Source organism: Sinohyriopsis cumingii, chromosome 7 (genome assembly GCF_028554795.1).
Source record: "Sinohyriopsis cumingii isolate HCF-2022 chromosome 7, ASM2855479v2, whole genome shotgun sequence".
Taxonomy (NCBI): domain Eukaryota; kingdom Metazoa; phylum Mollusca; class Bivalvia; order Unionida; family Unionidae; genus Sinohyriopsis; species Sinohyriopsis cumingii.
The window spans coordinates 105,396,988-105,423,880 of NC_142967.1; the positions used below are offsets into that span (position 1 = coordinate 105,396,988).

Below are 26,893 nucleotides of genomic sequence, written 5' to 3' on the forward strand. Positions count from 1 at the left end.
GAGACATAGTCATAGTATTTTCTATTTTATCAATACCGAATTTCGTAAACAAACCCCGAGGAGTTTCTTGCTGGGTCTGCTGCAACGGAGGAGGAAGTCGATATAATTCTTTTGATTCTTTTTCTGTTGGATCTATGACGACTTGCGGTTTAGCTATTTTTTTCAGAGTTGGTATTTTATGTCGCTTTGTCTGTCGCATTTGGACATCAAATCGATCTGATCCTGACATATACTCTCGATAAAATGCATCACTGGTATCTAACCGTTCAAAACCCCATTTTATTTTATAAATTCCATCGAGAAATTGTTGTTTAGATACCTTTTGATTAGGATCTTTTATAAACTTTTCTCGAGAGTGATAAGCCCCAGCAGCGTCAACACCAAAAGCAATTATTTCATCTCTATTTCTGACTGGACGATTTTTAATTTCATCCACAAAACCTTCAATAAAATCCGTTTTATAATTAAATCCTTTGATCGGTTTCGGTTGAGCCTTCTTAAGTTCTTCTATTGCCTGAAGAAGACTTTGTTGCGGTTTATCAGGATCAGGTTTTCCTACAATAGCGGTTTTTATTGTTTCAGTAGATGATGTAATGGGTTTAAATAATTCTGTTGTACCTTCCATGAATTCAGCTTTTGCTTGCTGTTGCGCTTGTAATTTTTCTCTGACACTATCACGAACTGGGAGAAATTTTTTTATTGCTTCTAGTCGCTCTCGAGCTAGTCTAGCAGAATGTGATTCTCCAATGTTGGCCATTATTGTTAACTTAAATTTTTAATTCACAACAGAAATCCTAAAATATTTACATCGCTAGCAGCAGAGAGACTGGGCCCTCAACGTTTTCGTCGACGTAACCCCCGGAAGAAATATTTTTTATAGTGAGTTATCTTTGTCGAAATAACCCTTCTAGCCAGAAAAGAGGATTTAGTCATCATAGTTTCTGAATAGAAGGGCTATTTTTGTGAAATAGGACCTTCTATCAGAAAAGTTTTCGATAGATGGTCCTGTTGGACGAAATAGTTGGTGGGCCCAGTCTCTCTGCTGCTATATTTGATTCCCCCAGACGATCACATGTGTGTATACACAGCAAATGGATTGGACATAAGTTTTTTCAACTTACCAGTTTTACTCCTTTATAAGCATAATTAATGAACACACATGCTTGAGGTATCGAAAAAAGTCGACAGTTGACATACATACATATAATTAAATGAAAGGTGTGAAAGAATGATAAAGTCAGAAGGATAGTGATTCATGTGGTCTGGAATGTAAAATTGTAAATTTCTGCATATAAATCTTATAAAACTAGTTCCAGTAATTTACTCCATTCCTGTGATTTCTCTTACATTATAGTATTTTCGTCTCCATTACACCCCATTACTGTCCATTACAGCCCATTACTCTCCATTACTGTCCATTACTGTGTTTAGGGAGACCGACCTGGTTTGGGGTTCTACTTTCGCTTTAGACGGTAAAAGGCTTAGAAATAAGACGGTATTTATGAAGTAAATTTGAAGTAAATGTGACAGTTGCAAATAATGTTGAACTGTTGCTTTTGATCAAGAATAAGTTAAAATTCATTTTATCTGGAAGGCAGCAACAAGTTTTGAAGTCAACCTGGATTAATGAGGAATACAGTTGTTTAAGGGGACTGACGATGGCGAGACCTTGTCCAGTGGGACAACTCACTATACTCGAAATCTTGTCGGTCTCCTCACAGAGAATATAAAGTTAACATATTTATTTGAAACAGAGCCGATAAGGAGGTTTAATAAATTCTGTTATCTAGTAAATACAATACAAAATACTCTTTTAATTAAGTGTAATTTTCATGTAACGTGTACTTTCGATATCAACGATCAAGGGAAGAATTGCTTGACCTTTTTTATTTTAAATAAACGGGTTCCATCATGTCTTTAAAATACTTAAAAGACGGAAAGATTGAAAACTAAGAAAAGGAAAATAACACAACTGTTGCATGGCTAAAGCAGCATTAATTTGTAAACTCTGCATGACGGAAGAAAGGATGGAATGCAGGTTGTGGAATTATGGGATAGTGTCTATAATCAAGTAGCTATTTCAATGTTCACTTTTAATGTTGTGGAAGCGGACATACACTGTGCCTTAGATTTAAGACACTTTGATATTAATTTTCAGTATTGTATCTTGATTGAGATGCCAAGAGGACATTTGTTTCGTTAGATCAACATGCAATGATTTGTTAAATACAGAAGTACACTGGCATGGTTTTATGTAAAGTCCCCAGGGATTGCACAAGGTGTAACACTGACTTTTAAAGTTTATTAAAACAAAAAGAAAAGTAGAGGATACCCTTGGGTGAGTGGGTGGTGGGAATATTCATCTGTGGTCCATGATCAAAAGCTATACACACAAGCTCCAAGGTATAAAAAAATATTTTGTATTTGCCACTCCCATGAAGTTTAGGACTCCGATACAGTACCAGGCACTTCTTTATAAACCAGTGTAAACATGAATGCCCATTAATTAGCAGCCCTATTGACTGACTCCTCCTGCAAAGAGAAGGAGATGTCCTCTCCTTAATTGATCCGTGGTCTATATAATCACTGATGACAAATAAGGTCACATACCTTGTGCATTCATTTGCTCAGACTCTACTGTTTTGATAAATATAAAAAATGTGACAAGTTGATGTTTTGCATGTACACTAAGGAAAATATTTCAAATTTCATTTGTTAAGACTTTTTCCAGCCTTAGAGCAATGCATTTCTGGTTATAATCTGCAGTTTTAGTTATGAAAAGAGAGTGAAATATGAACATGATAATGTCTATGGATATCATATCTAATATACTTTCTATGTTCACACCCACCCCATCACAGGACAGCCATGGTATAATTTGACTCGGTTTGCTGACATTTCTATTTCTATGTTTTCAACCCTTTTAGATTCATATTCATATATCTGTCTGTAATAAAGTTAGACTCATTCATATTTCATTCATCATCAAATTGTTGCATAAGTGATCACATTCAATTTTGATTTGCTAAGTTTTGTGCCATACAGGGTTTTGATTAAATTCTGTGTAGAAAACCCTTGGTCACAATGAACATTTGACTTGAGCCAATATCATATAGTACTTTTACACTGATCTATTAATTTCCAGTTGTGAGGGGTGGGGCTGTGGGTGTGATTTTTGTTTCTATGAAAAGTTTTGACTCTGAGATACCTTAAAAAATATGATATGGTTGGTACTGGGTGGGGTACAAAATTAACTTATGTATGAACATAATTTAGCTCTGTCCTGAGAGTTGTTAAATAAGTTTTGAAAAGTCAAATTCTAATGGATAAGTTGGGAAAAAATTTATACAGTGCATTTTATGATTTTACATTAGATGCTAAGGAATTAGCCATAAATAATGATCTTAGTTTATGATTACTGGGTACTCATAGCAAGGTGTTAAAAAGTGGGCAAATCATACTGTTAATTCATCATGGGATGTATAGAAAATGTCTGATTACAATCACTCTATCAGCATTAGGCAAGTGACCTTTTTAAATTGCCTTTAAATGTGAAATTTAAAAGTCTTTTGAAAATTAATGGCAGAAATCTGACTTTTAGGTAAAAATAGAAAATATGTGTGGCTCCAGTAATGATATAAAAATAATAGGGTAGGAAGGTCTATACTGATTTCCTTTTTTATTACTTTTTTATCCAGCTCTGGTTAGTTCATGTTACAGTTCTAAATTAAAGTTATCAGTGATGTGAAAAATATGGCACGGTTGGTTTTTACTTTTTTTGCATAGGTGGTACAAATATTATAGGGTCAGTTATTACAATATTAATAAGCATGGTAGTTTTAACAGAATCAAACATATTGTTTTCTTTGGGCTTATTGATTATTTTTATTTTTGCATGAAATCTGGTCAGTAATCACTAAAATTATGCGAAACATTACATGGTGATTAAACCCCAAAATGGACAGATATATTGAAATACTTTGTGCCTATTTCTCTTGAATATACCCCTTCTCCAATATGTGTGTGAAAGGATAGGGGGAATCCCAGCTATTGGAGAGTTTGAAGTTAACACGAGAACATTAGACCTCCCCTGATTGATAGGGATGACTATCACACTGCTACTGCAGTGGATGCCAAAAGATAAAGGGGGAGCTGAGAGAACATGCATAATACTTAGCACCTTTGACTTCTTGATTTGAATACTAATTGTTAGTAAAAGGGTAAATAACAGAACCCAACATTATTCTCAGATCACTCAGATATGTAATATTTCAGTAATTGTCAATACTAGACTCAGATATGTCAGCAAAGTGACTTCTGACACAGCCATAATCAGAATAGGGTGATGTACTGGTAGTTAGAATGAAGTGCACTTAAAACAACTGAAAAGACATCCTAGTGGTTTGTAAACACTGTAAAATTCACACTTTTGTTTGCTTTAATTTGAATTCACTGTTAAGCTTGTACAAGTTTCATTTTGACTATTATTATGACTCTCTTGTAAAATTCAAGAAATAATTTATTTCCCTTGAATACAGTCTTGTGAACCAAATCCCAATTAGCCCAGAAAGTTGTATCACAAGTCCAATTTAATAGAGTTCCAGTGGTATTTCAAAGAAGTTTCAATAATGAACATGTGACGTGCCTGTATTATACAATGTGCTACTGTCCCAGTGGTTTGAAATGTGATGCGTCAACAAAATGAGATCTATTACTGAAATTATAATAAAGAGCATGGCAAACATCAGGTGCACCAGGTTTGTCTAGGGGGGAATACCAATGTATTTGACTCAGATTAAGATAATGATCATAATATTTAACTTATTCTCACATAGATACAGTAGCTATGCATTATGTTGTTTACAAAATGAATGGTCCTAGTCATGTACACCATGAACTTGATTTTGTACAAAATGAAAATTACAAAATACAAATATACATTTCATATAATCATCAAGAAAAGACCCAACAAACAATACAAATTAAATGAACATAACACTATATCTTTGGTCAGCTAAGTAAAAGCAACCCATGAACTAGTTCAATAAATAAGACTCCAAATCTGTGCTGATACTGATGGACAGTTTGTGGGTGTTATGCTTAAAATTTACAATTTTGCTGCATGCAGATCTTTCTGGAGCACACCTGAATACAGTTTAGACATATACTTATCAGTAAATTCCAAATGACCATAGCACTTAGGGTTGTACTATTCGACATAGATTTACTAGTTGTCAAACACAGGATTTGATCCACTAATAATTATATGCATGCCAAAATAATCCCTTAACCAATGGTAACTCAAGACACATGAGAAATACTGGCAATTATATAAACTGAATACAGATATGTTGTGGACAGATTTGTATGCAAAACGGTTGTACATTTTAATGACTAGGTGACATCGTATGAACAAATTGTTCTTCAGTATCAACATTGCTTTGGGAATTTGATAACCCATGGGCTTGTGTACACGCTTGTGTTAACATTTCTTGCTTGATTTCAACATAATTGGCAGTGAAGTTTCAGCCAAACAAGGTTGCTGATTAGTTTTATGATGAGTAGTTTTAGCTGTACTGATCATAGACCAGACTTAACAAATGTCCTTTGTCCACTGTCTGTCCATCCATTAGCACTGTACATAAACTATTGAATGTGTCAATACTGTCAGGTCAAGATGTATTTATTAGTAATATCAAGTGAGTGCTTTTTTGATTGAATATGAGATCAGCATGTAAAATTAAATGGGTATTTAATAAAAATGAGTTTACAAGATATTAAAAATTCTTAGAAATATAATTATTGTTATTGCCATTCAGTTTAATTTTTACAGTCACCTGTATAGGATAACATAATGATGTTATAATTGAACTTACCTTTTATTAACTAATCTTCTATGGCAATTAAAATTTATAACATAGTGTATTATATCATCATTTAATAAAATTTATTTTCATATAAGTATAGTATTATATGCATATGAATCAACCTGTTTAAACATTTGCATAGCTTTAAATCATATTTTGGTGAATCTTGGAAAATACATCGTAGCTTATAGAACTTTTATTACTCATCCCCAAGCACCTTCCACATTGAATAGTTACTACACATGAATTTCTGATGGATTTTTTTTATATGTATCTTAGATTATTGACATGTCGAAGGTAACTGGCAGGTGTGATATATTGTTTCTAAAATAGAAAGTGGTAAGGGTTAGTAATGTGAATGTTTACAATGTGGCAGAGGATATGTTATTTTAGCAAGTGTCAGCAAGGTGCAGTACTCAGTCCTTTGTTGGATAATCTCATATTGACTTCAATATATTTTCATTGAACTTTTCATTTTGTATAATTTCATGTACTATATATGTGGTATATTAAGGTTGATTGTGGAAGATTGTTTTATCCTTTTGTCATATGCAATATGGTTTCCAGTAAATTCAATAACTTTCAATCATAGTATACGGAAATACAGGACAGGTCCTTACCGAAGGTTCCAGTGGTATGGATACCAAACCATTTGACTAAGGAAATACATCTCTTTTCCAGAGATCCTGAACATTTAAAGGGCATAGATAAGAGTATCAAAGGTTGTATTAAAGAGCGACTTTATCTGTTGTCAAAAGACCATTCCAAGTTCCCGCCAGAGAAAATACAATCAATACAAGAGCTAAAGAAGAAACACAAGGGAAAGATTGTGACCAATCTACTAGAATCGCCTATAGGCATACTTGTGACTACTGCAGATGACATATTTGGCATTGTTGATGCTGTAGTGAAAGCAATTATCAGCAGTGAAATAGGTGAAATTCATCCTGAGACTTGTGTTCCAGAGACTCCTGATGGAAGAGATGGACAACCAAACTGTAAATCTTAATTCAGTGTCACCAGTTCAGATATGGAAAAGAACAATTTGTCCTCAGATGGTTCTGACTCTGGTAAGAAACTTGCAAGGTCATTTGAAGTAAAAGATAAAAATTTATTTCAAAAGCTTTTGAGGGAACATATGGAAAACTTTAATCAAATAGCAAAAGAACATTGTGTCATCATTGAAATATTCGAGACACAAAGCAGAGTTGGATTCCAACTAAAAGGCTTAGAGAAAGAAATGAGTCATGTAGTTGAAATCATCCGTAGGACAGCAAAACAGCAAATGCAACAACAGCAAGATATCAGGGACACAGATGGCACTGCAGAAAAGATTCATAAACACATGACACATAGTCCAAATGCTGTAGGAAAGCCAGAGAGCAGCAACATGTCTGGTAAGTACTATTATATTTCCTTCAGATGCACAGGCTTCAGCTAATTCACTGGGGACAATAGCTGTCATTTCAGTAGCTAAATAACAAGCAAGACTTCAGGACATTCACTTTCTCAATGAACTTTAAAAATGAGGACATATTGTGCCCCAGCAACTTTGCTGGTAGATCATTTACCATCGCATGCAGTTTTAGTGAGCTGACTTTTGCTACCAATCTCCTAATTTCAAAGCCTGATAATTTAAATTCAAATGAAGTATGTCGAGTAATTAGTCATAGGTCTCCTTGCTTTATCACACAGTTTAAACATTACAACAAGTATTTTCATGAAATTAAGTAAAGTAATTAAGTTTGCCATCACATGCAGTTTTAGTGAGCTGACTTTTGCCGCTAGTCTCCTAATTTCAAAGCCTGATAATTCACAGGTTAAACATTACAAGTATTTTCATAAAATTAAGTAAAGTAGTTAACTTTCGTATCAATATTCAATTTAAAAAACTTTCTTTACATATCATATTACTAGCACACCACATCAATGCTATGGCGGTTCAACGTTGTTAAAATGTTATATTTTGAAACCGGATGTGTCAATCTTAATTTGTCTTTAAATTTTTTACAGTTTATCCTATTTCATGCCATATATTTAGCAAAGTCAAATGTCCATTAATGGAATTTTTAAAAATTGTATTGGCCTGTCATAAGATGGAATGCATTATGTTATCTGTCTGTTCCCAGTTTAGTTTCCCCACAAGAACTGACAGTCTCCAAACTTTGTGCATAGTTTACCTTTGGCATAAGGAAGAAGTTAAACAATTTTAGGTCAGAATATCAAAGTCAAGACCACTGTAACTGAAAGAATAACACATGTTACATATCACTGACCTGTACCAAACTTTATGGATGACCTTGACATAAGAATACAGAAGAAGCAGATTAGTTTTTTGGTCAGAAAGTGAAATGTCCAGTTCACAATGACTTCAGTTCTCTACATCACAGACCTAGAATAAACTTTGTGGAAGGTTTGTACATTAAGTAAGGTAGAAGACTATTGAAGGTAAATGAAAGAAAAATGGTTTTTGCACCGTAACTACATCGTATAGTTCTAGACAATATGCCATGACCAATGTTTTTAGATGGTTTGCACTGCAGGTATGGAAGAAGCCAATTTATTTGATAATTTTGATAATCTGACCAAATTCAAATATTTTTTTATTGATAATTTGCATATTCTGGTAAGTTGCAAAAAATTATCATTCCTTGACAACTTCTAATAAATTACTGAAAAATGTACTCATTAAGTACGTGTGCCATGTTTATGCTTCATGAGGTTATACCCTACGTCTGAGCTCTACAACATCAACATCATTTTCAAGACAATTTTACAGACAAGGAGAAGGATGTAGTTCTGCAATTATACCAAAGGATACAGACGTTCTACTGGCATTAAAATAAACAGCTATTATCTGTATTGATTTTGTGTGCTTGACTTTTGTCTGTGATTGAGGGTATAGTAGTTATGACCTACTTTACTGTTATAAGTTTTTAAAGTTGTTTACTGATATTTGAGTTCAAGGTCTAGTATTGTCTACAAACATAAAGTGTTCTGGAAGCAAACTTTTTACTGACATCCTGGTCATTTTATGTGTCTTAGGTTTTAATATAATAAGTCAGTGGTAAACAAAATTATTAATTCCTATCTTAAGATCAGTCTGTGGAATCATTTTGATTTCAATTGTGTTCAGATATAATTTGAGAGGAATTATTTTTTTAGAATTATTTATAAGAATTAAAAAGGTGTAATCAAATATTTTCCAATATGGCTATCACAGCAGTCATGTTGAAAGTCTTGTTATTGCTACTCCTTCACAATGGTTGTATCAATATTGAGTTTTGACTAAAAGACTTAGGATGTCTAGTTGGTGTTATACAAAAATGGTGCCAATCTAACATCAGAGTTATGGTCAGCACAACAGCCATCTTGAAAATCTTGTTGTTCTTTCTTTCTGAAAGAATGAGTGTATAATAAGCACCCAATTTTCACTCAAAGACATTGTATGATGTTTAGCTATATAAAAATAAAATCTATCTGACAACCAATATCATCTTAAAAATCTTATCGCAACTCTTATTGAACAGAAAGTTGTATTAACATTCTGTTTTCTCTGCTAGATTTCTGATGACATCCAGTTGGTCTCAAATGAGACTGGTGCCAATCTGCCACAGCAGTCATCTTGAAAATTGTTATTGCTACTCCTGAATGGAAAGTCATATCTTAAAACGATTGTTTTCTCTGTTCTTCTCCACTTGGATGGATATATCAACATGGAGTTTTCAGGAATAGACTTCATTTGATACCTAGTTTGTCCTATTTGAAAATGGTGCAAGTATGGCTGCCGTGATGACTGCCAGAAAATGCTTGTTGCTACACCTCCCTTAAATTATATCCGATGTTTCTCAAAAAAACATTGAATATCATGATGGGGTTCTTTTAATTATCCATGGATAAAATTGGTATAATACTGAGTGTACAAGTATTTAATACAAGTAGGAATTTTTATCTTAAACAATTTGTTGATAATTATTCTAATTTTTTTTCAGTTTTCAGCTTGTTTTCCAATTCTGACTTTGTGCTTCAGGACTGAAGCCTTGGTGTCAATTGTTTCTTGTTATTTTTCTTGTGCACACTGCTATGTATTTTCTTCCTGATTTATGTAACAAGCATTGGTTATTTGTGTATATGAACATTATTAGACTATCCAAATGTCTGATCATTGTTGTCTTTTCAGAAAATGATAGACAGTGGCAAGGAAATGTATTCATTACAAGAAATTTAAAGCTAATACGACACACATATAGACTGTGCCTTAGTTTGTACTAGCGTTCCTCAGATTCATCATAGTATTTGTGCTTCATGGACAGAAAGAATCTGGCCCAAAGTACTGTGAAAATATCTTAAGATCTTAAGAGTAAAGAAAGACTTGACAAGTCCAGAATAATGGAATGCAGTGTGCTGAGTCTGCACCCTTAAACATCATCACTGGCCAGTATAGTATGGGATGTCATGAGGGTTTTCCCACCCTCCTAATCAAAAGTGGTGTCAAGAATGCCAGGGGCTTATGGGTTGTTAGCTCACATTCTTCAAAGGCATGGATGGATTATTGTGCATGAGGTGACTAGTGACAATACAGTTGTTGGCCTCTGGTGAATTTGTGCTCTGTCATTCCTCACAGTTCTCCAGGAATGGCTTGTAGCTAGCTGTAGACTGTCCTGTCCATTAGGCAGCCCAGTGGGTGTAAGTCTCCCAGCATGTCTTAGAACCTGTATAAGTCTGGACATATTAGATATTGTTTAGACTTTGATGGTATGTTTTGTCATCCATCAGTCCATACACCACCATTCTGACTGTTGACATTCCAGCCAGTAGCTGGCCATAAAGGTTCATGACTGACCATAAATCCATCATATCAGTGAACCACACCATATGTCCCAGATGACTGCACCATTGTGCATAGTGTTACATTGTGATCTGATTAACCGATTTGTTTCACTGCTTGTACTGCCCATTGAGCCAACTTAGACCAGCCAGTTAATGGACCATGTGTCCAGCTGGTAGCTATGTTGACCAGCCTGTACACTTCCCAGTATTACTTGCTAGCAATACAGGCCATGACACTTGCCTGGCTGATGTCATGCAAGGACTTGGTTAATTCTTTATGATGTACCCATTTGGGAAATAATAGGCCTTAGATAGGGATGATGGTACTGCAATTTCTAAGCATCTGCCACTGTTGCAAACCAGGGTTTGAAGTTGAGGGCCTCAGTAGGCATGGACGATTAAGATGATGAACCCTCTTTCCATCTACTGCCTTAGTTGGCACCCCAGCTGGTTGAACTGATCATGATTTTGAACAAAATAGTATCTTTCCTGGATACTGTACAACAACTGACAGAAATTCCTCTTTAAGATCTTCAGCCAAACTTATGATCAGCATGGATGCCAGTTGGAAAATCCACCTGTCACTCAGCTTCACTACTTAGTACCAAATGAGGGCAAGAATAAGTCTTTATTCACATCAGCCTTTAGAAATTAAATCCATAGTAAATATGTTTCGTTTCTGAAGGAATCACTTCAAAGGAAAGGTTCTGATGGACAATCTATTGGTGGCACCTCCTTAAACCAGTGGGACAGAAACACCAGACATTTGCATTCTGTCTTGGAAGAAAATCCAGTCTGGCGTAAATGTTCTTTTTACCATTTTATTCAGACCATTGATGTCTATTTGACTCACAATTGTCTTCTTTGAAATGACATGATAGTTGTAAAAATATAACTTTCCTGGCAAATACTTGATCGGATATTAAGTTTAGCTGTGCCCTAATGTCACTCAAGTCATATGTCTATTTTTAACATTATACAGAAAAGTTGAAGTCTTTTACTATTTATCATTTGTGATTTCCATTCTTTTTTCATCTCATTTCATTTTCACTCCTTCATCAGTCATTTTGTTTACATCAGATGACAACTGTCACACCCCATGAAATTATGGGTGATATACCTTTTAATAGGGAAAATAAAAATATCTAACATGGCCACTATAGCAAAAGTGACAATGATGCATTAACTCATTATGTCATATTATCATTTTCCATAGTAAATACCATACCTACTATAATGTTTTTCTGATCCTTCCTTTGTCGACATGGCAACAGAAGAAGATACAACTCCTATTCCTCCCTGTAGAGGCAAAAGAATGAAATCATCTGCAACAAAGAATGCTGGGCTACATGAATGAGTCAAGGATGGTAAGAACCATATGGAATTTTCATGTGCTAGACTACTTGTTAAGCTATAGTGGAAGTCTTTAGGAGATTTAACCTGATTCAAAGTTACAGATATTAATTACATGATCCACTTGAAGCTTGTCTGACAATTCAGTGTGTGATTCAGTTTCACACGTCTGATTTGCTCATACTGCTTGAGTATAGTTTTTGTGTATGTGGTGTAGTTAATATTCAGTACATCTGTATACCCCTACTAGCAGAAAGGGGTTGACAGATTTATTGGTGTTCACACATGGGCAAAATGCATAGGTTCGTGCATTCTTGTCTCAAAATTAGTTAGCACAGTTACATCAGGTAGACAGAAGAAAGTTAATAAGCTTCTGTGGATACTCTGGTCATTAAATAAATTTAAAAATCAAAAATATAGTTTATTTTTTCACCATTTTAGTCAAACCTATCTTAGCAACATCATACACAAGCCAATTGATCTAGGCAAATATAAAGTATCCTTTATATAATATAAAAATGAACTGATTAGGTTTTCATGCCATTTCAGCAATTTGAATATCTCCAAGTGCAAATTTCTGAATGAATATCTGGGCTTGTTGAGTGGTGCAGTCCTTTAAAGCCAAGAGTTGGTCGAATCACTGTTTAACAGTTAGTTGATACTGACTACATTTATGTCAGAAATACTTCAAATAACTTACATTATGTCATTCTAAAAATAGCATTTAAAAAATTGTGGTTGACTATTGCAGTTGTGGCAAGATGTCATCAAATAAATGAATGGTTTTATATATTCATTGATGTGTACTATGTTTATAGGTGTTTACGTTTGTGTTCGGTCACTTGGCGGTATTGGTCTGTGTGAAACAGTTTCACAAATCATCATCTAATTCCTTATCATTTGCAGTCTATATCTGTCTTTGTTCAAACCCAGAATTACCATCATGGAATTTATCATGAAATTTCTGCTCATCCTTAAGCAGGCCTAAGAGTGTTGACTCAGCAGTTTTGAGTTCACTTACAAACATTCTAACTTGTTTCACCATTATGAAACCTATCTATGATACAAAGCTTTTCATTCACTGAGTACTCCTTTTGCTTAATTTGTTCCATGATTCCTTTACACAGCCAGACTGTAATAAGGTTCTCACAGAAGTGCTGGCAGGTTATTGTTGTTGTTGTGGGGTTTAATGCCATTTTTCAGCACACGATAGGCTATGCATAGTGGCCAGTATTAATGGTGGAGGAAGAACCTGGGAAAACCCCGGAAAGAACCATCGACCCACGAGAAGCTACTGGCAAGCTTTCTTACATACCAACTTTGGCCGAATCCTAGATGGCAGTGATCTATAATGGAGAGCGCTTTAGACCACTCGGCCACTCGGGGCCCCATGCTTGCAGGTATTGATGTGTTGGTTGATTGACATTTTGCATGTTTTAGAAGAAGCGAACATGTCATGATTATACAGTTTACATTTTAGAAAAGAATCAAAAGATTTAAAACATGAATTTCACCTGATAAGACAGCAGATAAGGATTTTGGTACCGAAACTATAAAACCTTTAATTGACTTCTTTTTCAACAGCCTCTTCAACAGACTTTGACCAAATTTGACAGAAAGCATGTTAATAAAGTGTTTACAGGATTTTACAAATGATACCAACATGCTATCAAATGTGGACACTTCTACTGAAAATAGAAAAATCTTTTTTAAACATCTTTTCAAAAACTGCTTAGCAGGATTGGACCTCATTTTGCAGAAATTATTCTGATATAAACAGCTTCCATGGGTTTACAAATAATTTCAAACTACCATCAAGCTGTTATTACTTAAAATAGAAAGTATTGTACTTCAAACAGCTTCTTAATGTATAAACGTTGTTGTAGGTGAGCGTGTTGGTAAGACCCAGGAGCGTCATTAGAATTAGGGAAACACTGACCTGAAACGAGCCTCACGTAGGTGTTGTTTGATTAACTCGATAGTAAGGACTAGTTAAATGATTTGTCTGTTACAATAAAAGCCTATTTTCTAAGGTTGAACAAACTCCTATTATAATTCAGTCACCTTGGTGGTAACAAGCTATGTTTAACAGTTAGCCAATCAAACGAATGATTACTTTAATTAATATGCGTAGATCTTCTTCCAACATCTCAATAATATTTCAACACATTTGAGTGTGTGTGTATGTGTGTGTGTGTAATTTGGGATTTTAACGTTGATTTTGTTTCAGTCATATCGCTACAATGTATGCAGTGTATAGCGATGCCTAGCACTGGGGCATCATGTTGCAGACATGTAGCATGATGTCCCACCCAGTCACATTATCCTGACACCAGGCCGACCAGTTCTAGTACTAGCCTCTTAATGCTGAGCGCCAAGCAAGGCAGCTGTTAGTCCATTTTTGTAAGTCTTTGTTATGACTCGGTCGGGGATCGAACCCATGACCTCCCACATCCGAAACGAATGCTCTAACCACTAGGCAACCGCTTCGGTCCAACAAAGTTGATAAGAAGATTGATCAGAAATCTTATTGCTATGGTGTTGGCAATCGCAGTCGGTCAGTTGCAAGGTCATTTATTTAATAATGATCAAATTTTAATGAGGCTTGTGCTCTACCAATATTGTCATGGCATAGACCTATTAGCCAAGTTTGATCAAACTAATACCCCCCCCCCAAAAAAATGTGATAATGATAGTTGTTGAAAAGTTCAATGAATCAGGTACAGTGTCATCTCATGTGTATATATTATTCAAGTTCATAACAAAACTCATCCATATTTCAATGATATTAGACTATTTACTAAGTTTAGTTGTAATCAATAAGAATTTCAGTCTTTCAAGTGTTATGAATCTCAACCAATCATATGCATGATCCCATGATTGATATACATTGATCGTAGGCAAGATTAAATAAATTCTATATCTTGATGACATACGAATCCTCAACAAGTTTGAAAAGGACCATATGATTAGGAATAAAGTCGCTAATTGTTGAGACATTCAGCCAGTTAGAGGAAAAATCGCCTTATCAATATGTACTCATTTTTTTTAGCATATTCGTCCTAGTCCAATATCATGGTGATTTAAAAGTTAAAGCAGCTTAATTATCCAATCATATCCCAAACAGTTTTCTAATAACCTCTGAGATTAACATGATAGAATCACACTTAAGAATCTGTTCTGAAAACGTGTTTTGTAAAGCTCTGGAAACTAAAGCGTTCACCTCTTTTTACATATGAAGCATTATTTATGATAGAGTGCACATGCAATGGATGTTATTTCATATATTTATAGAGCGCTAAGAGACGTTTCATCAAATAACCAATAAGCAAATGTGTTCATTGCATTATAAAATAGTTCATGCTATAGCAAGCAGAAGTACCATCTCCACTTCAAAATTCATATCTACTGGAATATGTATTTACAAGCACTGTATAAATTGTGATTAAAAGTCGGGAAGGATTCATCCAGAAAGAAAAAGCTATCTTTTTCGTCCGTTGCAAAAACGCGAAAAGAAGCTTTCGAAATCTCCAGAGGCAATTTATTATCTCAGAAAATGATTACATTAACAAATATTTAGAGATAGATCAAAACCAGTTTTGGACAGCTGTTAGTTACCACAACAAATTTTATATATCCTATGAAATTAAATTTAGTTTTTTGTGGTCATGCAGGTACAGTAGATTAGTGAGAAATATGCTGCTTGAAACGTTTGCTTTCATATCTTAAGGTAAACACTACCAAGGTTGCGATGTGTTAACTCTATCTACATCTTGGCGGATCATACAGATATTTAAGAGCTTTGTTCTAGTGACATCTATTGGATTTCATGAGATGTCTCCCTTAGTATGTAATGCCAACTAACCAATAGCGTGTGACAGCAGTGCAGTGTATGGCAGAAAATGGTGGAAGCAATTGACTTCAAAAGGATACTTTATAAGTTTAACATCAAATGTATAACTATATAAAAGAAAGAAGCCATTACACGTATATTTGAGGGAAGGATCTATTGAAAGAACAAGATGGCCGCTATCACTTAACCGGCTTGAAGCAGCTGTTCCGTTTTTTGGTGCTGTTTTCAAGATATTTGTGCTTGTTGCCTGTTTTCATCTTCGTTATTGTGTTCATTATGTATTGGCTGTTAAATTTGTATGTGTTTCTTCATCTCCTTGTTTTGGAAACGAGAATAATTAGACTTTTTCTCAGCTGTCTTGCCCCACTGTTTTTGAACAAACCGAAATCACGTGATACTCGCCTGTCAACCTGTTTATGCTACGATGGACCCTAATTAATTGCTTTAAATGTTCACTCCTTGGCTCTCCACACTACATTGTGCTCTAGACTAAACAAACTGGGACTACATTCATCATTACCTAAATGTAAACAGAAGCGAAAAAAGAAACGTTTCAAAGCTGGCCAGCGTAGAACAGGAAGAAGAATTCCAGTTATCTCCCTTATTTTGACACAATCATTTTAAAAAAATTCGACCCTTAATTTAGATAACATAATTCATATTCCAATTAATTCGTCAACCTTTATGTCAACTATCCAAGTAATACCTCTGCGCAATATATTATTCAATGCCCAGTCAGTAGGACCACTGGAAAAACGCACAGAAATAGTTAATTTTATCAACGACAAAAATGTTGACATATTATTCTTGACAGAAACATGGCTAAAAACATCAGGCAATGAACCCAAGTGTGCGGATCTAACACCCACTGGTTACTCCATCAAGTCGTTCCCCTGTAATTCTCACAGAGGTGGAATTGCTGTAATCACAAAGAACTCCATGATAAAACATCTGAACTAAACATACAATTTCGACCACACATCATCTGAACTAGTCCAAACCACACTCACACTGGAGCAAAGGTCAATACATTTTTTTTTTCTGCCTATACCGCCCTCCTCCTAGTAGAAATAGCAACCTGGCTGATTCTCTCTTTTTGGAGCAGTTTCCGAATCTCCTGGAGTATGGAAATTCTAAACATGGCAACCTGATTATTCTTGGAGAATTCAACTTTCACTGACTGTCCCGGAAACCCAAAAACATAAAAACTCATAGATTCCATTAATGTTTTCAACCCCAAACAGTCACTTAACCAACCCACCCATAAATAATGGTTACATTTTAGACTGGATTCTTCATAGACCTGATGATAACATTCTACGGTCCTCCCTGGTATCCCATGACCTTGCATCAGATCACCTCTGCATTATATGCCATCTTGACGCATCAGTCCCTAATCCTCCACCTTTATCTGCTACTAAAAGAAACCTCTATATGATAAATAGAACCAAATTAATGCACGACGTCCAAGCTAACCTAACAACTTGCTTACCTCCTACCGCAGAACAACTCTTTAACTGTCTGCGTTCATTACTTGACAAACATGCCCCAGCTACCAAGTGCAGAGTATCAATTAAAAAGTGTTCTCCATGGTATAGCAGTGTTAGGGACCAGCTTCGCACTGCTAAAAGAGACCGCCGTAAAGCTGAGAGGCTCTGGCTTTCCACCAGACTCACTATTCATAAGCAAATCTATGAAGTCGCTATGAAGAACGTCACAAATATAGTCTATGCAGCGAAATCAGCCCACGACACTACTAAGATCATGGAAAGTTTCAGCTGCAAAGAGCTCTTCGAGATTACTAACAAGCTAATGTCAAGGAACAAATCAACACCACTTCCAACGACCTTCTCTCGAGTCGACCTTCTGGACATGATTGCAAAAAATTTCCATGACAAAGTACAAACCATTAATAGAATAAGCTTGACACCACAATTTCAATTGACTCGTCGTCACCATACAGTTGGGATACAGAATTTGAGCGGCAACCATTAGCAGCATTTAAACCTGTCTCTATGGATTTTGTACGTACAATCGTGATGAAGAGTGCACCAAAGTCATGTGAACTTGATCCAATTCCAACATCACTGCTGCTTGAGTGCTTAGATCCAGTATTGCCTTCACTAACTGATGTTATTAATACTTCTCTCTTATCTGGGGAATTCCCATTATTTTTCAAAACTGCCATTGTAAAGCCTCTGCTGAAGAAACCAACACTCGACCATAACGATTTAAAGAACTACCACCCAGTTTCTAATCTCCCATTCATTTCAAAAATCTTAGAAAAGGTTGTTCTATCCCAGCTTGTATCTCTCATCTAAATTCAAACAGTCTTTTTAGCAATGTACAATCTACATATCGCCCTTACCACAGTACTGAAACTACTTTTTTAAAAGTAGTTAATAACATTATCTCTGCATTGGATAGCGGAAAGATTAAAGTCCTCACCCTCCTTGACTTGTCTGCAGCATTTGACACAATAGACCATGATATATTACCTCACCGTCTCCAGCATGTATTTGGCATTCATGATACAGCTTACTGTGGTTCAAGTCCTACTTGGTCAACAGGACACAAATCATATCTGCAAATGGAATACACTCCAACCCAGTTGATCTATGTTGTGGTGTTCCACAGGGGTTTATTCTTGGACCTGTTCACTTCATTCTGTACACTCAGTCGCTCTCAAGTGTCATAGATCATCATCCAGTGTGTCATCAATTGTACACTGATGACATGCAAATATACAAAACTAGCCACCCGACTGAAGTTGATGCTACCATCCAAGGTGTAGAGAGGTGCATTTCTGATGTGAAATCATGGATGACATGTAACAAGCTGCAGATAAATGATGATAGAACTGAAGCCATTCTGATCACAACACAAAGACTTTCTCATTCACATTCTTTATCTAAAACAATAAATATCAGCAACACCAACATTAAATTCACACAATCAGTACAAAACCTAGGTTTTACTCTGGACAGTATTCTCACATTGCACCAACATGTCATGAACATATGCAAGGCTGCATATCTTGAGCTGAGATGCATCAGCTCAATTCGCAAATATCTTTCAGTTGATGCCACTAAAACACTTGTGTGTTCATTAGTACTTTCAAGACTGGACTATTGTAACTCAATTCTGTCTGGTTCATCTCAATATCTACTCCAGAAACTTCAAAAAGTTCAAAACACAGCTGCTCGGATCCTACTTAGAGTACCACGATCATAGCACACCTCCCCGCTGCTCTGTACCCTACACTGGCTATCCATTCGATCCAGAATCAAACACAAAATTTGTTCTCTGTGCTACATTTCACTTCCAGACTCTAGTCCATACCTAACTGACCTCACTCATGTGTACACACCAGCAAGATACTTACGCTCCTCTTCTGACAATCGTATACTCAGTATTCCAAGTATGAAAACAAAGTCATATGGACAGCGTTCTTTTGCATACCAGGGCCCAGCAACGTGGAATGAATTGCCCACTGACCTTAGACACAAAGAAACAGTGATCACATTCAAGAGGGCTCTCAAAACTCACTTATTTTGACAGCAAAAACAAACTTAAAGACCTATTAATGTTTTCACCTGAAATATTCTCAGCATGTTGTTTTTTTTGTTGTTTTTTATATAATGTTTTTCTTATTTCGAGTTGTTTGTTTTTGTAAAAATATTATTATGTTTCTTATCTTATAGGCATTGTCTAAAGTTGTAAAGCGCTTAGAGCTTCTAAAGATTAGGGGCTATATGAAGTCCTCATTAACATTATTATTATTATTATTATTATTTATACAAACAGTGACTGGTAATGGAAAAATGCTTATTTATGAATACATTCGAGTTGTGTGTTCCACTTGCCTTGATCTTATACAAACAGTGGTCAAATTTGAACAAATTGATTTTGATTGGATGATGTGGCTTGCCGCCGCATGGAATGCAATGCACAGACCCGAAGCACCGAACTATCTGAACGATCTGCCAAGGAGTAGTTAGAGTCACCACAAAGGCACATTGGCTAGCAAAGATGGGTGAACCTGGAAAGGCGGGTGTTGTAAATAATATAAATTATGAAGACCTTAAGTACGATGGAATTGCACTCGGGTCAGTCTTGGTTTTACTTTTCAGCTCTGGTTAGATATTTGTGTATATTCATGATCAACTACAAGAAGTCTTGAATGTAGCTGTTTTTAAAGGATTGACCACCAAAAATATGATTAGAATAATTACAAGACAAAGTTCGTGTTATTCTGGTATGGTTTGTTTATTACTCAAACATTAGCTCATGCACATTCTTATCAAAGATAAATGCCAGAATTAGAATATTTGCCAGAAACTATACATAACTGATTCTATTACAGGATTAAACACGAACTGCCAATTTTAACCTCGACTTGCTACTTCAAAGTGAGGTACAAACAGCCATCTCAGAAGAGGTTCGAGATGTTTTGTGTTATTCAACGGTGTGTACAGCAGCGACGTAGAAGCGCCCGATGTGACGTATCAGTCAATAGATTAACTGTTAGTATTAACATAATTTATTATAAATTATCTTTACAGCCAAATAGCTGTATGGCATGTTGATAATACAGCAGATTCAAACAACATACCGGTAAGAAAAAGGACTGGCTTGTACTCTTATTTTACTGGTAATTACCAGACATTATTTTGTCCTGTCTTCCATTTTTTACATTTTGAAAAACAATAATAATCTCAAAAAGGATTTTTTTTACTGATTAATGAGTGGAAAAAAGCAATTTAAAACACCGGTTGATGGGATAAAACTTGGGTAAGGCGAAATTTCAAGAAATTGTAGCTCTGTCTTTAACGCGACCGGTTACCCAAAAGTAGGAAAACTCCAAAAATAAATAGATAAGAAACAATATCAACTGAATAAAACAACACAATAAAACAGGAACAGTTAATGACAGTTTAGCCACAATTTTACCAGACTGCAAGTAATAATATCACAAAATGCTTTACAACCAAAAGCTATTCCTCCACCACTTTTACCAGAATTAGGACAGGAAATTAGCCGCATGATGTCCAATTTTATGGCAGCGTAATCCGAATTATTTGGCATGGATATTGCAGGTTTAAACAAGCTACTTAAAAATATAACTGATGCAAGCTTTAACGGTGAAGGTTGGTGCATCAGCTTTGTCTTCTTGATACTGATTTTAAGACCGAAACTGTCACGTGCTTAAAATAAATGGTTTATACTCTATTGCTTGTCAGACTCAGATTTGACATTCAGGGAACAGTTTCCTTCAGATTAAAGAGCATGTCTAGTGTCATAGTCCTGGAAGGCATCAGCAAACATTGCAGAGAAGATCATACTGGGGCCAACAGACAGCCTCAAGGAGTCATACCCCAGGAGTACAAACATGAATTCAGACGGTTCAAGCAGAAAGACCACATACGAACTTAATATAACCATTCAAGAATCTCACTTGCAAGAAAAGCCAGGAAAATCCTCGCCAGAATTCTGCTGAATTGCTTAGTGCATTAAATCGATCATTGCTCCTGCTTGAGAGTCAGTATTGCTTCAAGAAAGGACGATATATATATATATATATATATATATATATATATATATATATGCAGCAACATATTCGAGATTATTAGTAATTAATATTCAATATTGGAATTCATTCAGAACATTTTATTATTTTGGACTTGCGATAGGACATTTAAGGTTCTTTTGGACTTAATTTGCAGTGATTTAATATGCGCTTAAATCATCACTTTTATAATTGAGAGAAATAAATTATTTGTTAATTTTAATCAATGTGTTGGTTTAGCTTCTCTCTGTTACTTCGTTTAAGACCATAAAGTTGTTACAATATTCGTAAAGCATCACAACCTTTAACCATTTTAAACTGTTACAACCAAAAAGATTTGTCAAACTTAACAAAGAATTAAATTAGGAAAGTGATACATGAAAATATGAGATGATCTTACAGTATTATGAAATAAATACAGAATAATCACAATAAAGTTGAATGAAAGTCATAAATTAATGAAAAGTTCTGTCTAAATTTCAAAACCGGAAATGTACTGCTCCGCCAAGAATTATGACGTTGTCAAGATGGCGTCGTCCAGAACTCCTTTGAATAATTCACAAGTTCCAAATAATATTTAAGTCCTAATAATTTCTATTTCTACTGAACAGTCCAAACAAACGTTTTTCCTCTCGAATAATATATAAGTACAGAATAAAACACATCTGCAGACGTACAACAGGAGCACAAGAAATGAGAATGATCCCAAAATATGAATGAATCTGACTGTTCTGCTCTTTCCTTATATATGTTTTCTGTTGTGACTATATTTCACAATATACCAGATGTGACAGGTCATACTGCTCACTTTGCTTCGACATTGCCTATTTATATGATCTAGCCCAACCAATGGAAATTTACTAAACTCTTCTAGAACGGTTCAAACCCCATCAGCCAATGAGAAACTAATGCAAAGGTATCATTTGGTCTTATTATTAAGAATATTATTAATAACTGTCAACACATAAGCCACCTTTTATTTATAGATCCTACGGAATTTTACGCTGTTAACAGACTCGGGTCGCGTAGGATAAATTTAACTAAAGATTTTCTTACAATTTACAGCTATGAATACAAAAAAGCAACAATTAAATAAAATCATGTACCAGGAGTTACAAAAATATAGATATACATAATAAAATAAAAATCATCCGCTATCCCAAAAAGTTGCACTGTTAAAAATTATTTATTCAAAGATAAAATAATAATAATAATAATAATGACCTTATTTAAAGAGAGTAACACAATTAGCTAAAAACTAATCTACCTTGAGGCCCTCATACAAAGGAATTTATTTATTTTATCTACATCTCTGAAGCCACTGGATATATTGGAAGAAGGAAATAGAGTGGGCATTAAATCACATTAAAACATTAAATCATGGTTTTGTTTTCTTCACTAAAGGAAATATACAAATTCTCGGAGAAAACTAGTGTAGAGTCATTTAACTTACATGTCACAACTGGGACACAACTACAGGCAATGTAAGTTTATGGTCAGGAATATTTTGCGCATTACAGCCCCTGGTTGTCTTGCTTATCTTGTTGTTGGAGATATCAAAGGTCATAGTCGTATCAGACAACGAAAGGTCAATAAACAGTCACGTGTTTTAGACTTTATATAAATTCATTATTCGTTGTAGACTTTATATTATTCAATTAATTGGAAGGTTCTGTCTTGAACAACGATGTTGTTACTTACTTTTCTTCTTGGCACAATAGTCTTCAACCATTTGATATTTGCGGAATTCATTGCAGGAGAGGGAAAGGTGTCACACAGTGGTGATGCTGAGGTTGGACTTTTCGAATTCCTGCGTAAGATGCATTCAGAACTGATACAGTTGAAGCAAGAGCAATATAAGACGCAATCTGTACAGGACGAATTATTGATAACAAGGAAGGAATTATTGAAAACAAAAAATGAGTTTTCTATAATGCAAGAGGAGTCAAAACGTCGTGTCGATGACCTCGAGGTCAACAACAGACATTTAGAAATACATGTGCAGAAACTCATGACCTCATGCAGGGTAGATAATTCACCTAAAAATAGTACATTCATTGGTGCCATAAACTTTGGTCATAATCGTAGCGACCGGAATATTACTTCAGATTACTTACAAGGGGAGAAAACCGACAATGTTCAAAAAGGTATTGATCACACACATGGACAAAAATACACACACTCTTACTCTCTCCTTTGACATTTATTGAATGTGAATTAGTTTTAAACTCAGTGAACGTACCTACATTGTATGCTTTTTAACAGGGTAAAAATCCAAAGATCTAATTTAGGAGAACTTTTTGCAACGGTCATTTTCATTGGTATAAACACTTAATGATATATAAATTGTGCTGCTACCTTTTTTGCTTTCATAGCTGTTGAAAAATTGTAAATTTCAATCGCATCAAAATGGGTTGGACTTTTTCGAAAACCACATAAATAACAAGTGTGTTTAACTATACTATGAGTATTACTATGAGGTAAATATGATGCTAACAGCAATATCCAGATAACTCCCGCTGTACATTAATTCGATTTACACGCCTTGATTTTAACCTTATTCATAATAAATAAATAGTATATAATTTGCACCATTTTACTCTTTTTTTTACACCATCGTTAGCGCCCTGAACTGTAACTCACCAAGGTATTTTATGTATTAATTTGTTTGAAAAATATGCATTAATAAACATAACTTGAAACTTCAGCCGTATAGTTTGCCCACGATGATTTTTTATTCATAGGAATCCTACTGGAAAATTTTCGATTTACGCCCTAACCTCTGGAACGCATCTATGACGTAATGAAATCGATCGTCACCTCTAAATGAATAATGCAAGCAAATAGCCTAACAAAGTGCGTGTTTCGTGTCCCTTTACTGATAATGTGCAGATCCTAAAATATATCGGTATAAGTGTTTAACCTATGTATCTACCAATCTCTATTCGTAGTGATAAAATGGCACATCTGAGCTGAGCGGAAATGGGTCATCCATTTTTTGAAAGGTTCACAGTCATATAACCTTCACATTTAGAATCCTGTTTGAACAACATAGAGGTTCTAAGTTTTGGCATATTTATAACGACATGCGACCACATATCCGACTGATAACCATGAAGCCGCAAGGTTTTATAGAGGGTTTGCTTTTAAATTGTGCAATAGATCCAATCTAATTATCATCCGTTAAGGTTATTGGTTATTGGTCCACTTATTTACTCTGCAAACAAACAAACAACAACAACAACAAAAACAGCAGAATCGTCAAGTCTATTTTGATCTAAATTAATCAAAATGTTCCAGTTATAGTTGTAAGATAGCAACTTGGCACCATGCTGTATCACTTTTATTAAGTTAGGTTTTTTTTGTAGGGTTTAATGCCATTTTTCAGCACACGATAGGCTATACATGGCAGCCAGTATTAATAGGGGAGGAAGAACCCGGGAAAACCCCAGAAAGAACCACCACTATGTTACTTTTTTTCTATGCATCAACATACAACTAGATAGAGAATTTTCATTTTGGGGCCTAGAACTTGGAAAACAGCAATGTAATAATAACGGACATGAGATTCACAATGTAATAACAACTGACACGAGATTTATGTTTTGAAGATTATACCAAGAATCAAGTATAAGGCACACAGAAATAGCCATAACGTTCAGATTTCATTGCTCCTTTTCAAATGGCTTTAAGATAGAATTATAAAAAAGACACGAACATATTTTTCTATTATTACGTCTATACGCTGGAAAAAAAAGAGACCCCTTTTTCTTGATTCTGACAATTATCTAGCTAGAAAATCATAGATTGAAAGTATAAAAAAATTAAAAGTGAGCTTGATATATAAAAACTTGAACAATTGGGTTACTTTACATTGTGGCTGAGCATATGTATAGACTTTAATACATATCCCAAAGTGATAGCTCTATTGATCTCCACCAAGGCAGGTTCTAAAAAAAACTATTGGTTATCAATGTGTAATTTGCTGCTATTCATCTTGTCAATCACTCTCTTGTTTATGATCAACTGTCTCATAAATTTTAAATGGCCAAGGTCTGAGTCGAGTCAACGTCTCTTATATATTTATATTATTTCAGCAAAGTCACAGAAAACCTTCTTCAAGGTGGAATAAGCACTGCTGGATGAAACATGCGTAATAATGTGGATTTCCTCCAAACTTGGATTTTTCACTTCATAGCAGAAGGCAACAAATCTGTCCATGAATAATTCAGCCCAAGACTTCTCAGTCACTAAATCTGTAAAAAGAAGGAATAAATGAATACATTAGCAGTTATTACAGAGCTACTGAGGCCACTATTATCTTTGAAGAGCAAAATGGTAACCTCTAGAAAACTGAAGAAAAAAATGTTCTTGATGCATCATCAGTTAAGCATATTACTTTATTATTTTTTATTACTCCACTGAATTATTTTGCTTCATATTTTTAAGAAATTCAGTGCCTCAGTTACAATTGTAGATGCACCAACACCATATTATTTATCTTAGGCCCTAACCTGGAAACAACATGTCCAAATTCAGCATATCTTAGGTTGCATTTTCTGGAAATAGTTGCATTAGACTGACATGACTGGAAATTTGTATGCAAGCAACATTTAGGGAACTGTGCAAATCATATATGTTTGCTCTGCATCCTGTGCAAAACAAGACAGTGCTCAATAAACATTTTATTTTCTGTTCAGGCTTTAATATTGTTTTCTGCTGAAAGCAAGTAACATTGTTCACCAGTTTTAAATCTCCAAAATCTGAGAAAAAATAGTAATGATTTTCTTAGGGACTACAGTAGCAGCAGACTGGCCTAGTTAGTGAAGTGACTGGTTGAAGAGATAACAAATGTTGCAAGTATTTGTTGACACTGCTTTCTTCTCCAGTGTGGTTTTCTCCATAGTATAATTTATCCTAGTAGACAATAGACCTCAGGGTCAATATCATCTGTGCATCAAAGAACAGTGATGTTTACTCTGTCAGTGGTGAATCACAAAAGTGACTTGAACTAATAATAAAATAACAGTAGAAAGGAACATAAACTAAATTATATGAAGTGCCAAAAAGTAAAATAAAAATTTGTTGGCTTTATTTCTCTTTGAATCAAGGAAACAACAAAGAATAAACTAATCTTTTTATTTATTTCTGCTTGGTGTTATCTTCATATTTGATTTTTTTTATTGTTCGCTCCCTTCTTTTTGTTGCAGAAACTGAAACCATCTCTGACATTTATTTAGAAATAACAAGATTTTTAACTCCCATTTCAACAGCCATCACAAGTTTGAAAAAAAAGAGTATTCTGAATGAATTTTAGTGGTATTCCAAATGAATTCTGATAATGAATGTTTTGATGTGCCAGTAGTATAAAATACTGAGAAGTGTTTGAAGGATGAATTTATTGTTGTTGTTGTTGTTGTT

General features: G+C 34.9%; 2 protein-coding genes across 5 annotated transcripts in view; one reads left to right on the top strand and one right to left on the bottom strand.

Annotated features, from left to right (window-relative positions):
• The first annotated feature begins 1,457 nt into the window (after positions 1-1,457).
• LOC149795874 (uncharacterized) lies at positions 1,458-23,369 on the top strand. Of its 2 annotated transcripts, none has more exons than XM_089965799.1 (4): positions 1,458-1,495; positions 6,549-7,264; positions 11,972-12,064; positions 20,270-20,530. In XM_089965799.1, exons 2-3 carry the CDS (start codon positions 6,898-6,900, stop codon positions 12,052-12,054), a joined length of 450 nt encoding a protein of 149 aa, XP_089821925.1. In that variant the 5' UTR covers positions 1,458-1,495; positions 6,549-6,897; the 3' UTR covers positions 12,055-12,064; positions 20,270-20,530. The 2 variants fall into 2 exon arrangements, with proteins under 2 accessions (XP_089821925.1, XP_089821926.1); XM_089965800.1 differs by lacking the exon at positions 1,458-1,495 and adding an exon at positions 23,230-23,369 and having other exon boundaries at positions 2,755-7,264; positions 20,270-20,429.
• LOC149795875 (uncharacterized) overlaps positions 20,154-26,893 on the bottom strand; it is a 58,937-nt gene continuing 52,197 nt past the window's right edge. For 2 of the 3 annotated variants that reach the window (XM_089965797.1, XM_089965796.1), the window contains one exon: positions 20,154-25,728. In XM_089965797.1, coding sequence (XP_089821923.1) covers positions 25,556-25,728 — 173 coding nt within the window. In that variant the 3' untranslated portion in view covers positions 20,154-25,555. The remainder of the gene's footprint in view (positions 25,729-26,893) is intronic. The other variant, XM_089965798.1, reaches the window with a different exon arrangement.